Below are 14,411 nucleotides of genomic sequence, written 5' to 3' on the forward strand. Positions count from 1 at the left end.
CGGACCATAACTGAGTGATTCAGGTGCCATTTACAAAGCTCCAACATGCAATATTAATAAATTACCGTCGACGTGTTATAAAGTGGCCGATATTAGAAAAAAAAACAAATGTCAGGTGAGGGCATGCATGTTGCAACCAATTAGGTTTGTGAGGAAACCAGTTGTTACAGTAACCTGAGGAATAGTCAGGAGGGTTTACTGTCAAATGTAGTGACACCAGGTCAGCCAGGAAGCACCCAGTGAGGAATATTCTCCGTGCCAGCACCCTGTCCCTCCCAGGCGGTGCAGTGAACTATGATACGGCGCTCCTTACCTTGAGAATTAGCCTGCAAGACCCCGATGCTGTCGTCAAACAGCATGGACTTGATGTTGAGTGACGCCAAGATGCATTCTTTGTCCTGCAGTGATGCGTCGTCAATATTGTTCTGATTGGCTGACAGGATGACACACATGTCGCAGAGGTTGATGTTGACAGCCCTCAGATCTGCCCGACTCAGCGGCGTGCCCTTTGAGGAGAAGTGAAGGAGAGAATTTGTTATCTCACCTCTGTGAAGCCAGACATACGCCAAAACTGTGAATTAAGAGTCGTCAAACTTCAATCTTCTTGCTGCTTTGAGAATAAGTTCCTTCACACTTTTTTTTTTTTTTACAAACCTGATCGGGAAGTGTGTTTTTTGTGAACTCACATTTTTACTGATCAAACCTGAGACACAAACCAATGAAGAAGCCAAGATGGCCGCACAGGGGATGAAGGTCATGTCACGACCAGGTCACTCAAGACGCATCAGAGGAAAAAAGTCAACTGTTTTCAACTGGTAGTGTTTTTATGGGTCGTTTCCAGTTTCTATAGTTCACTAAGGGTTTTTACTTTTTTCTACTTGAACTAGCACATAGTTTAACTTTTTCTTGTGCTTGCTTTGATGTGGCAGTGATTGGTCACATTCATGCTGTCTTGGTCACAACAGATGGCGTGCAGCAAAAGATGAAATATATTTAAGAAAATATCCTTGATTGGAAAACTTTATATTGTACCTGGTGTGAAAGGCAGCTACGTCTGTACAGTTTATATTCCATTTGCATGTGATACTAGTATGACTTTATTCGCGCATATTTCATGTCCTATAGACCCGGAAAACATTGTACTTAAAGAATGGAATGTGCTATTTGCAGCAAAAGAGACCCTGTTGTCATCAGAAAGCAATAAAGAGAATAATGCTTCTCTAATGCTATTTCCAAGCTTCTAATTCAAAAAGTAGTAGGCCTTTACGTTGAGCTTGTAGCTGTTACTCTTATTGGTTTAACCACCAAAACGTATTGTTATTATTTCAATTGTCACAGGAAAAGGCCCCCCAGGACCCCTGGATTTCTCCTGCTGCTAGACCCTGAAACTCTTTGACGCCCCCCAGGGGAGCCCCCCCCCCCCCCACTTTGAGAACGACTGCTGTAACATATGCTGAACTCTTTAACATAGAAATGTCAACAATGCTTTAATGAAAGGATTTCATATTCATATTCATAGCATATGCATGTAATAGAAATATTTCCTCTTTATGTAGATAGAAATCTTCGAGGATCTCATGTTATGATTTGTTAAAGAAATGAAACAGAAATGAAACTGTACTCACTGGCAGAATGGAGACTTTGGGAAAATTGTGAAGAGTCTCCCACTCCCGCTTCAGATACTCGAGGGAACCGACAAACACGATGTGCTTCAGCTCGTGGTAGTGAAAGTTGCTCGCCCTCAGCGGCATCACAAAGTTTCTCAGGCCGATCAGTGCTGATTTTACATCGCCAAATATGCACACGACCACATGACCGCTCAGAACTGTCATGGCAGCCTCACTCCGGGTCTGAGAGGGGAAGAAGGAAGAGGGGGGTGAAAAAAGGGGCATTAAAGCATGATGTTTATGACAGGCGTTTGGCTTCTGGCTAATGTTAGTGCTTTCTCCTTTCTTTTTCTTTTTTTCCCAGTCAGCTTGTTCGCCCTGTGAAATATATCATGCGGTTCACGACTGTAATAGACTCTGCAAGTAATTTGAAAAATGGCATATGTATTAGTCCAAGAAATGTTCTATGTACAGGGCCTCTGCATAGCAAATGACATGTCAAACACCTCATTACAGAGTGTTTAAGTGCCCTGTCAACCTCTGATGGCGCTTTATGACATGACACATCTGTCACCGGGGAGAAGAGTGTCAGGGACAAATGACGAGTGCCGAGCAAAGGAGCGAGACCCACCAAGATGACCTTCTCGATGTCTTTGGACGGGCACCAGTGAAACATCCCCGTGGAGTCGTACTTCTTCACGTTCTCGTCCATGCTCTCAATCTGCTCGTTCCCCGGGATAAGCAGCGGGTCGTGCCTGATCAGAGATAAAGATGGAGGACAGACGGTGAGACAATATCTTCTCCCGAATTTGATTCAATTGCACGGCTGAAACGTATATTTATTTTCAAAATATTTGGGAATCTCCAAACGCGCCACTTGTTTGGAAAACAAGTTCCTTCCCTCCTTTATCCTCCTCCCTCTCCTTGCTCATTCCTGTCAGAGGCCATCTGCTGAAATGCCAACAAAAGTGCCATGTCATCAAGCGGAGTGACATCAGCGGCAGCAGCCAGGCGGAAGAAGATGGCAGCAACACACTGCGTTGACTGGCATGAGCACGGAGATGCAATTACGCCCCCTTACTGCATACAGCTTTTGACGTCGTGCGCGGCGTGGTAAAAGCTTTAACAGACCAGACTTTAAATATTTCAGCAATTTGCCCGAACATATTTTGCTTTCCAAAGTGAAGAGTATTAATGTTTAAAAAGGGCATCAGGACCATATAAACTCAGTTCAGTAGCTGTTTTGTGGTGAGTTCCACCTCCTCACTGACCACTGAAGGATCCCAACACCAGTACCTGCGGTTGCTCTGATGACACTGATATGATACGCTCACTTCCTTGAAGAAATGCCCGTGGTATAAATACTTAGGAGCTACTTATTAGTCGATCAGGAGTGTTGTAGTTACTAAATGCATCAAATCTCTTGTCTAGATTCTTCCTTTAAATGTTATATCAGCACATGATCACAATGTTGTAAATATATAAAGGTTATTTCTGATGTATGAAAGTGAAACACCCTGACATCTGATAAACAAAACATTAAAAACAATACAATCGGGTGGACTATAATTAAACCTTTAAAATAAAATAAAATAATAAAGAAATAAATAAAATGCACAATTTGAGACTGTCAAACAAATAAATACAATTCAATAAGCAAGACTGGTATGTATAATAAAAGGCAAAACCTTACACATGTTAAAACATTTTTGAATAAATTGATAATAATTAGTAAGTTGTTCTTTAAAACGAGAGGAAAACTCTTAAACATAAAATAAAATACTAAAAGACTAATACAAAATTCATCAATACTGTTAACAGTATTATATCTGATTTATTTAGTATCTACACAGTAATAATAAAAAATATTAATAAATAAAATAGCACAATGCGGTTCTGTATGATTAAAGGCAAAACTTTACACATGTAGAATAAAATACTAATGATTATATGATACATGTCAAAAAGATATTTGATTATTAAAATAATTTCCACAATACTTTTGAGTACAATATACTGATTACAAAACTGTTCTTTACAATATGCATTGTATGATAAACTAAAAGATTAACTAGGTAATATAGTTTAGTAACAAGAAAATATGACCATATGATGTCAATAAACTATATAATTTGTGCTTGATTTTGAACCTGCATGTGGATGAAACCCCAAATATCAACATAAAAAGCTGAAATGCGCAGGACTGGTGTGTTGGTGACCGGGTAACACTGCCCACACAGCTCTCACTGCACTGAACCCACTCTGTCAGATTCAGATCACCGCTGAAGATGTTATCTTGTCAAAACCCAGACAGCAGTCTTCTGTCTCTGTCCAAAACCTTTTAAACACTTCAGCTCTCCTCCCCCTAACCGGGGCGTCTCTTTAATCTACGTGAGGACTTTATAAGAATGCTACCTCACATGTTAAGTATGCATGAACGTGTCGGCTCAAACTGCTTCCCCCGAGACACTGAAGGAGAAAAAAAAAAAAACCCCGCCTTTGGGCTCATACACCCCGAGGCAAGATCCGGATGTCCTTTCAAGACAAGAAGCAGCGAGACCGAGAAAATGTCTTTTCTGCCACTTTTTACCTCTCACACTGCAGTTTGTTGATGCCGTTTCTATTTGATGAGACGTGTGTGCACAATGCAATGTGCACACCCCAGTATGTAAACGACACACAACCCCTCAATGCAAAATGAAGCTAAGAGGAGGCGGATGGAAGTGGAACACTGAACATTCACTCGCCCAACATGATCTCCTGCTTCTAACTGCCAGCCAAGTTGCAACTATTTTTGGAAATATTTAAATGTTTTTACAAACAAAGGAAAACGGAATTGTCCTTTTTTTGTTATTAATATTATTATCATCAGACTGTGGTGATCAAGGTTCTTCATTAGCCCACCGAATAAAATAAATTGATTGTGACTGTTTAAAGAAGTGGGCAAAGCAGCGCTGCCAACTCTCACTGCAATTAACTCCAACTTTACTCCTCAACTGCTTGTCTTGTGCCAGTCCAAGTGGCAATCTTGGGACTTCCTGATGTGTTTCAAAAGAAAGGTTATTGTTGTAAATGGCTGCTGGGATCTATAGTTAATAAAGAGATTAGCCTGAAAGGCACATTACAGTTCATTTTATAATGATAAAACCATCTCAGATGAGAGGTGAAACATCAAGCAGGTCCAATTGATGGCAGTGACTGAGACTATTTCATAGTTTTAATTAGCTAATTCATTGCAAATATAAGTATTCAGTTCAGAAATGTGTACTATATTGAAATAAATATGAGTAAAGCCCATGTATTCATCCATCCATCTAAGAGTCACAGGAAGCCGACCATGAGTGAAGGCAGGTTACACCCCATACAGACCGCCAGTCCATCACAGAGGCAAATGCTGAGAGGCACGACCATACACACACACACACACACACACACACACACACACACACACACACACACACACACACACACACACACACACACACACACACACACACACACACACACACACACACACACACACACACACAAACACAAACACAAACAGACACAGAAGAATATCCAAGGACAATGTAAAGTCACCAGGCCTGCATGAAAAACCTCAAACACACATGAAAATGAACATGCATCCATCCATCCATCCATCCATCCATCCATCCAGATCATAAGCAGTAGCTCTCAATAACCTCAAATTGCTCTAATTGATTCTTTGTCATAAACTTCCACCGGAGATAGAATTCACATCCTCCAAAGAGTGAGAGCATTTAGTGGGTTTACACCTCAGCTAAATATTTCATCAAAAGTCAAATGTTTCCCCACTCACTCAGTGGAGCCGCTGTCACTTCAGTTTGTCCTTGTGGAGATGACTGGTGAGGCAGAGCTCTGCCAGGATAGCTATCGCTCACTGTCAGCCATGACGGCCTGTCACTACCCTGCACTGCCAATTGCCTCAGCGGTGCTGCAGCAGACATGACGTGCATGTCACGGCGCTCCGACGTGACCAAACGCGTTGTGACATCCCGCAGTTAGATGTGTCTTATGACCCATCAGAGAGCCCGTGGAAATGGTGTTAATTTCAGTGAGGTCGTCATTGCTAAGTTGCAGACAGGACGTGTTAGTTTGTTGGAACTCGGAGTGAAACTGTCTCCTGGAAAAACACGTGACGGCTTTATTCTTTTGTGAGGAGGCCTCTGCGAGTGTCGCTTCCGAAGATTCCAACTGATCAGCGGCGTAATTCACTTTCTTTAGTTTTATGAAGACGCGTCTGACAAGACTTCACACGTCATGACCGCGAAACATAAGGCCAGGTGTCTTCTTGAGCAGCGTAATGACATGTGAGAGAGACATAAAGTAGACGGCACACACGCGCATTATGTAGATCTTCTATTTCGGCATCACTGCACCGGCTTACTGTAACACGAGCACCGAGGGCAGGCAGGCAAAGTCTTTGAAAACCTTCCACATCATACAAACTGACAAAGGCTTGCTCTTCAAAACCCACAGCCAATCTGTTGATCATTACTTATTTACAACAGCCTTGAGGCCGCAGGTCCTGTAAAAACACATTTGATATAGTATACACCCAGATGTTTTTTTTTTTTACCCTGCTTGTTGCAATGAAGTATCCCTTAGGCTACCACAGCAAATCCCTCTCCAGCGTGTAGGCAGCAGATGCAGCACGAAATAACACATCCACCTGTATTGCAGCGTATTAGCATGGCAAGTAGATGGATTGGTTTGATGGGCCGATATTTAGCTGATGGCTATAGCATCAGAAAAGCCTTCTTTTGTTACCCCCAGAGTGTATAAATCACCTTCAGCGCTTTAAACTTTAACACCACTTTGAACCAAATCAAACAAGGGCAAACACCCACCTGAAAAACAGAGGCCACAGATCAAAGAAATGCTAATGTAGCTGTATATTTAGTATTACACAACAAAGTACTTCTGATAGCAGTTGTATATAGCTGATATGTGATATATATATATCATAATTACACACACAATGCACATGTGTGGGTGTGAGATCAAAATGTCACGCACACAGCAGCGGGAACATTTGGTCATGTGCCAGTTTTGATTAAATTTCATGTGCACTATTCCACTTTGTATACATGAGGCTGCAGGTCTTTCCTGGTTCCTGGCCTCCTTATAGCATGGCACTTAATGACAATGACTACTGCTATTATCATCCCCGTAATGGGCTCTTGTTGAATAACAGTGTTATCTCCAGTCAGGATCAATAAGCGCCGATTTAATTCCATGAGACAAGATAAAAGCAAGGTAGCATTTGAATTCGCCTTTAATTGTGATGATACATATCATCTGTGGCCTTACGTGCTGAACAGACCTTAGAGGGATCCGACAATAGATGAATAGCCCTGGGCTATCTATCCTTGAGAGGCTCTCTGACTGCCTGGTGCTGTCATTACTGCCAGGCCTGTTTAAGAGACGTAGTCTGTGGGTGTCACATAAAACCTTGTGGCGTAGAGCTCTTCTCCAAGTCTGACACGTTTTTTATACAAGAGCTGCAGCGCAGACACTGTTCTTAGACCTACTCCCCATTTCATAGGCACGAGTAACTTAAAATAAGTATTTATTTTTCCACGCCTCAAGGCTCCTAAAAACTGCAAAAGTGGATCGCACGTCGTTTCTAAAGCATGAAATAACTAACGCAGATTATGATGTGTCTTATGGCGAATGTTTTCCATCTATACCAGCTCATTGACAAGGCCAGCAGAGCATTGTACAGCAGGTATAGTGTATACAGTGAACTGTTTTCTTGCAAAATAGATATTTGTTGAAGATATTTCCCTTAAGTTGAATAATAATAATTATGACATACTGACAATCTATCAAAGGTGAAACAGAATTTTTGGATACCTGCTATCTACTGTTTGGTTTTTGTTGGCAGCCATTGTTGGCAGGTCACGTTGTATCGTCACTTACCTTATTATCTTGGGGGAGGAGTTGGGAGAATTCCTCATGCCATTACGTTGCTTTTTTTTGGGCGATAGCGCTGAGTGTTGATCCTCTTCAACTGCAACAAGATGCAAAAGTGTGAGGGAAGAAATGACCAGAAAAAAAAAAAAAAAAGAAGACAAAAACCTCAACAACACACAGCACAATGTGAGGTCAGGGAATACAAAGGGAACAACACAGACACAGGGTGTGGTAAACAGGGTGTGGGGCAGAAAACAGTGCAATGGACAGGTTCTGTATGAAGATGCAAACATGCAATAAAGTCATCATCACCCATCATGCCAACTGCTGATCTGTGAGGTTATAACCACTGCAGTCGCTGGAATTCCCATGTCAACAGTTTGCTCATTCAGATGATGTCGTGCCACTAATACCTCAGTCAGTTGACGGTACAGATTTGCTCAGGCCTGGACTTGGAAAGCTTCTCGTTGGCCACTAATCAACCACATTCTTGTTTAATTAAAATAATAAACTGTAAAAAAAAATTAGGCACGCAGCACTTCAAATAAAGGGGTTTTTGTGCCAATACTGATTCCCATCTGGAGCGCTGGTCTTTCTTCATCTGCAGAGTGGTGCCCTTGGCTCCTATGATTAGGTTGGTCCTCCTGCCAGAGTGATTTATGTACAGCTGAGATGCCCCTCAGACATTGTCTTTATCACTTCACCAAAGTGCACTGAGCTCTTCATAGGGAACGAATTATAAGTTTTACCCTGGAGTAAAGTAATCAGGCAAATATTTTCACAAGCTAATATCACAGCTGAAGAAAAACAACTCTACTCCGTGGCAGTCGCTGGTAAAATAAACACATGGAGCACGAGAAGTGCTTCACTAATAGCACTTTAACAGCCGTCGTTCAGTGGGAATAGCTTGTTATAGGTCGTGGAAAATACACTTGAGTGTCTTTTAACTGATGGTTCAAGCTGTGAGCAGGGTTTTTTTTTCCTTCTCTAAAGCTGCGAGGGCTTACATTAAAATTAATAAAGTTTCAAAGATCATGCTCTTCTGCAGATGAACACATGATTTCAAGCACTGCTAGCATGTCAAAGACTGACACCATAATGGAGAGTGCTGAAGTACTGAGTGTGGGGGGGGGGGCTTCCAGTGGAGGGGGATGCTCCGACACACTGGCCCTTCACATCCTGCTCGGCCTGTTTAATATTTAATGTTTCACAGCTGACAGCTGCACACACTGGGTCATTAGTAAGGAATGCTATACATGCAACCACTCCAGACTGGCAAGCACATGCTTTGTTTGTGCCGTTGTTGAGTACAGGCCTGCCAAACACACTGACAGAGAGGGTGGGGTGGTGGGGGTGGGTGGCCTTACACTGCCTCTGAATGAGTGTGGCGTTACTGCAGTGACCCGGGCGGTATCTGTATGTCACCGGCAGACTACGCGCTCGCTGCAGCCGTCCGGCCTCCTCCGCCACCCCCGGGCGCCAGCCCACCTGGACCAGGTCCCCGGAGCCCATGAGGCTCCGTCTGAGAGCGGAGGGCCTGGCGGGGGGCAGCAGGCTTCCCTTGCGGTTGTTTACCAAAGGGACTGAGACGTTAGCGCAGGCTGAGTTGTGGTTGGGTTTAGTGGACTTGTACTGATAAGCTGGCGGCCGGATTAGGGGGTTGTCGTTTACTGCTAAATGAAGAGGAGTCAAAATCAGCAGCTGTACAGTACAAACATGTTCCATTGCTTCTTATTTAAATGGTCATTCGTCCCAAATCACAAATATTACTGATTTGCGTCCTGGGTTTTCATTCACCCTGATATTTTTTTATGAGACTTTTCTTTCTAATCTTATATACAGTCGAAGAAGATTAAACTTTTTTTAAAAACCAACGAAACAAACCATATAAAGTAATGAGTGCTTAATGCAAATTGTCTTTTATATCTTGTTGATCAGTGGTTTTCAATTTTGGGTCACGGACCTTTTAGGGTAGGAGTCAGAGATCAAGTGGGGGCCTGAGGCTTTGCACAATGAGAGTTTCACAGGTTAAAGAATAAATTAATAAGACACTGTCTGGCATCCGCATCAAACCTGGAAGAATTCTTATATTTTGTATATTTGTGAGACTGTTTTGACCTGTGATTCACTGGATCCTGTAAAGTTTTGACAAATCAGTGGCAGTCTGGGGGGCTTCAAAGAAAATTAAACAACTTTATGTATCTATTTCTTCTTAATTTTGTTTGCGTCAGACTGAATTCTCTAAGACTATTTCAACATGTCGCCTGAACTCAGCACGAATCAGATGCTTGCGTTGTGTTTTCAGTGAACTCTCCCTTTATTCCTTCAACTTAAACACAAGACAGGATCTGATTCATACTGACTTCAATAGGACCTGCAGTGTGTATGTTAATAAAACATTCTTGTGACTCTTATCATAATTAAGGGACAGTCACTGGTTTTGGGGGTAATTCTTTCTGGCACACGAATGCTAATGGCTGAATAATTAAAAAAATCTCATTTTTATTTAACACCACTTAACCACTTCATATAGCCACCAATGAAATCTTCGATTTGACATTTACTTTGATATTTATAATAAACATGAATTAATAAATATGCTTTCAGGTGTTCCAGCAATTGTTATGCCACCAGAACAAGGAGGTGACAATGTGAATTAACAGCTACGAGCTGCAGTGCGCAGTTTATTCCTGATGAGGTAAGAAGGCATTTGGTATTCACTCGACCACAAGTGATATATTGGAGGTAAAAGCTGGTGAGAATAAAACAGGCAGAAGAGGCGTGTTTTTCCCCGAGTCCCCAAAAAATGACTGGGAGCTAAAACTGGAGAAGAGAGATGATTATTTCAACAGTCAGCTGTCTCGCAGATTATCCTCCCTGCTCCAGACCCCGACTATTCATCTGCCCCGTGTCAAACATGCACAGCACTTCTCCGGGACAACACAATGTGGCATATTTGCTGCCTGTCACAGATCCTGTTAAAGTGGACAGCCCACCAGGTCCACATACTCCTGAGAGCGCTGAGGGAGATTAGATCACCTCTCTGTGTTTTAAATACTCTGATGCCTTAAATTTGCTTTGCAATGATGGATTGCGAGAATAATTTATGGCGTGCGTTCACTTGCAGTGACTTGATCATATACATTTTTTTTTTTTTTTTTTTGAAGTGTATGCTGATTTCATTCACACAACCTCACAGCGAAGCAGTAGCACCATCTACTGCCGAGCGGGAACCGATACCAAACGCACAGAGACGCACTCGGGGGAGCAAGTTCCTGATGCTTTGCATACACAGCACAGTGATGGATGATGATGGCCTGGACAGCGACACACAGAAGGTTAGAGACAGTTCACGGGATGAAAGCTGAGGAAGCACAAGTGGATGGGTTAGAAACAAGCCGCTGGAAGAGAGAGAAGAGAAATGACAACTTACTTGATTTGATAAATCCATTATAGCTATTTTTAGCTGAGAAAAATGATGAGACGAATGAGAGGTTACAAGGGGAAAATAAAAACAGGTTGCAATGAAAAGCAAATCATAAATAACAACTGTGAACTGAAAGCTGAAAGGATTTCTCTTTAAGGCACTTAAAAAAAAAAAAAGAAAAAACTGGAGTTGTGCCTTGAAGACAATATGGAAAAAGCAATGAGAAATAAAATGCAGGTCAGTTAGAAATATGATTTTCAGCAGTGTGGTCAGTGGAGCAGCGTCGAAGTTTGGAGGTGCAATAGTCACCTGACGAGTATGAACAGTCACATTGGAGTTAAACAGAGATTTAATCATTTGTAGGAAAAACGACCTGCCTCAAGATTCATTTTTTTGGGTCTTTAACTGTTTTTGAAAGCCTGTTTTTTTTCCACATTTAAATGCTTATTTGGCCACGATAACAGTCAAAAATCGGTCTTACTTGTGGTGTTTCTATATCTTTTACCTGCAACCCACCCAATTGATTACATTTTTAGTCATAGTTTAATATATTTTTTTAAGGCAGAGTCAGTTTAATAGTTTTGCTAAGCAAAGTGCAACATCTCAGACCTAAAGAAATGGATAATTACTTCAACATTTTCCATTTTAATGATTGGTTAGCTGTTTATTTCCCCTCTTTAGCGAGATCAACCATCAATCCAAGCAATGAATGTATTTCAGTATAAAAGTGCCTCTTTACAGTTCGAATTCGAAAAAAAAAAAGTAATTTAAAGTTTCATTTTGACATCTGCAATTAAAGGAGGTTTACATATCTAGATGTGCTTCATTATGGAACTCAGCGGTATGCATGGAGCGAAACCGACAACGTGTCATTGTCTAGTGTTTATTTTTTTCTTGTCGTTTCCCAAAAAACTGGTTCCCATTCTTCTGCCCTGTCCGAGACAACCTGCTTACACGCATGGAACTTTCTGTGAGTCACATTCTAGAGCCGTGAGTCCCACACATGCTCATTAGTAACTTATTTCAACCCCTTGCTTACAATAAAGGTCATGCATTGAGCTTAAGGCAGGACAGTGACAGCGATGTTCAAACAGGGACCTTGCTGGTCCTGGCATCTGTCGCCTGCAATCGGAGGGCGCGAGCAGAGTCACAGGACTAACAGGCTAGCATCTGTCCCACAACGAGAGGAAAGCAGAGGGGCGGGGGCACTCGCCTGCCTGGTGGTTAGGAACTGTCAGGCTGAGTTTCATGACAACCGGTAGCACTCCAAAAATGAAAATGCAAACATAATTTCCATGTCAGGCCGTATAAGGCCTCGCTCCGTGCGTCTCCCGCACCGTGTCGACAGGAAGTGGAGCTCCGCTCGAGCTATAGCCGGGGCGATGCTCACAGCACACAGCCCTGCAAGTCATTGGAGGGGTTGAAACGCCCATGGACGTACGGCTACATACAGAAATGCTCTTTGATCAGGAGACGTCTGGCTAAAAATGTATGACAGTCGACAATGTTTTCCAGCACATTGTATCAACGCTCGGCAACCACAGACACATTCCTCATGCCTTGTGCAATACATCAGTATGATTTAACATGCCCTCTGGCTTTAAAGGGGGAAATCACACTTGAATTAAGAATTCATAAGTAGCTCAATTCATTTCAGGTCAATTCACTAAAATCCAATGTGATCCAGCACTGGTCCAGTCTCTTCAAGCTTTATTTTCTCCTCCTGCTATTGTACCACTCAGAACTAGAAATACACTCCAGGTCCTCCAACAAGGTTTACACTGAGGTGTCTCCTGACCATTTTACCTTTGATGCCTCCTCAAGACTTTGATGTTAATTTAATAAAGCCACTACATTAACCTCAATATGTACTCCAAGCCTAAGAAAATCCCCTCAGGTGCCCTTTTAATATTAATTGTCAGTGGCATCTACACATCCAAATATATTACCCTGCAGTGTGAAGCAGACCAATATTTGGATTAAACTGATGTTATTTGGATTATTCTTGAATAGATAAAGTTACCCTCTCCAGTGACACTATTATATTTGTTTAATTGAGGAATTCTCCAGCAGTCTGACCGCATATCATCAGATTCAACTTCCTTTTAAAATCCTGTTGCGGTCACTGGATGGAGATTTTGCTTGGTTTAACGTTAGTGACTGCCGACGCGCTTTTAACTACAGTGTCAATTCAAATTCACACTCTCTGACTGTACCAGCATGCTTCACAACAGCGAGAAGTCGCCTCCAAAGGTAGCAGCACAGAGGGAACTCACTGAAAATCATAGAACACTGAAGCAACATCGATATCCATGACAGTGACGACACAGCTGCTGGAGCCAGACAAGCTAAGGAAACGGCGCACAGTTCACAGTGCATTGTTACACACACACCGAAGAGCACATATCATGGCGACAACTTACAGGCACGTAAAGTGGCTGAGCAATCATTAACAGAGACAGCAGAGAGTGGGATGTCCCGTCGATGGGAGTCCGTGTTATAACGCACATTAACCGGCATGCAAGAGCGGTCCCGCTCTGAGCGGCCGCAATCAAAACAACATGCCAGTCTCATTTTCTGGTAGGCGGCCGTCTTGGCTACAGTCATGGGTTCAGACGAGAGGAGAGGAAGAGCAGGTTAATGCTGGGGGTCGTTCTGGAGGGAGAGTGGACAGAGACAGGGCACAGAGGAAAGCTGCTGCTTGGATGCACTACATGAACACTGTGTGTGACAAGAAGTGTGTCAGTCTCAGACTAAGAACTTACAGGGGTGTGTGTGTGTGTGTGTGTGTGTGTGTGTGTGTGTGTGTGTGTGTGTGTGTGTGTGTGTGTGTGTGTGTGTGTGTGTGTGTGTGTGTGTGTGTGAAACAGCATCTCTTACAAGTTCAGCCCCCCCCCCCCCCCCCCAGTAAGCTTAAACATACGGTCCATAACATAGCCTGTGTAGTTTCCATGCTTCTAATTCAACTTGTATTTGGTTTTTAGAGGAATTTCTCAGTTCCAATTTGTGTGAAACAATAAAAATCTACAAATTTAAAAGACATAAAACTGTAAAACAAATTGCCTGTGCTTGTCATCTCTAACATCTGGCTTATTAGGCAGGAGGTTTGCTGTAATCGCTGTGAATTGCATCATTTTGGTAAAAATGTGAAATGATAAAGTCCTTTTCTCAGCAGATGATATTTTCCCCATTTCTCATCCGAGTTCCTTTCAAGATGCGCTCTTTTCTCAAGGAAGTTTGACAAAGTACAGCGAGGACATCTGCTGGTGGCCTTGAGAACTACAGACTCAAGCAAGAATGAAATGAATGAAATGTGGATGCAATAAGAACTGATTTTCAAACTGCTTTCTATTGCATATGTATATTGTTGCTTTCAATTTTGCTGGGTGTTTTTTTTTTCCTCTCTCGGTTATAAGAAGCAGACGTGCACATGA

The 14,411-nt window shown here is 42.3% G+C and overlaps 1 protein-coding gene across 3 annotated transcripts in view; it reads right to left on the bottom strand.

The window, feature by feature from the left end:
• The window catches only part of LOC308145394 (calcium-activated potassium channel subunit alpha-1a-like), a gene marked incomplete at its 5' end in the record, with an annotated part of 87,686 nt that overhangs the window by 12,815 nt on the left and 60,460 nt on the right, over nt 1–14,411 (bottom strand). For 2 of the 3 annotated variants that reach the window (XM_080516814.1, XM_080516813.1), the window contains 4 exons: nt 314–506; nt 1,626–1,850; nt 2,239–2,362; nt 7,557–7,647. In XM_080516814.1, the coding sequence (XP_080372940.1) occupies nt 314–506; nt 1,626–1,850; nt 2,239–2,362; nt 7,557–7,647 (633 nt within the window). Of the gene's footprint in view, nt 1–313; nt 507–1,625; nt 1,851–2,238; nt 2,363–7,556; nt 7,648–13,400; nt 13,575–14,411 lie in introns of all 3 variants that reach the window. The other variant, XM_080516812.1, reaches the window with a different exon arrangement.

This window comes from Blennius ocellaris (genome assembly GCF_963422515.1).
Source record: "Blennius ocellaris genome assembly, chromosome: 21".
NCBI classification, from domain to species: domain Eukaryota; kingdom Metazoa; phylum Chordata; class Actinopteri; order Blenniiformes; family Blenniidae; genus Blennius; species Blennius ocellaris.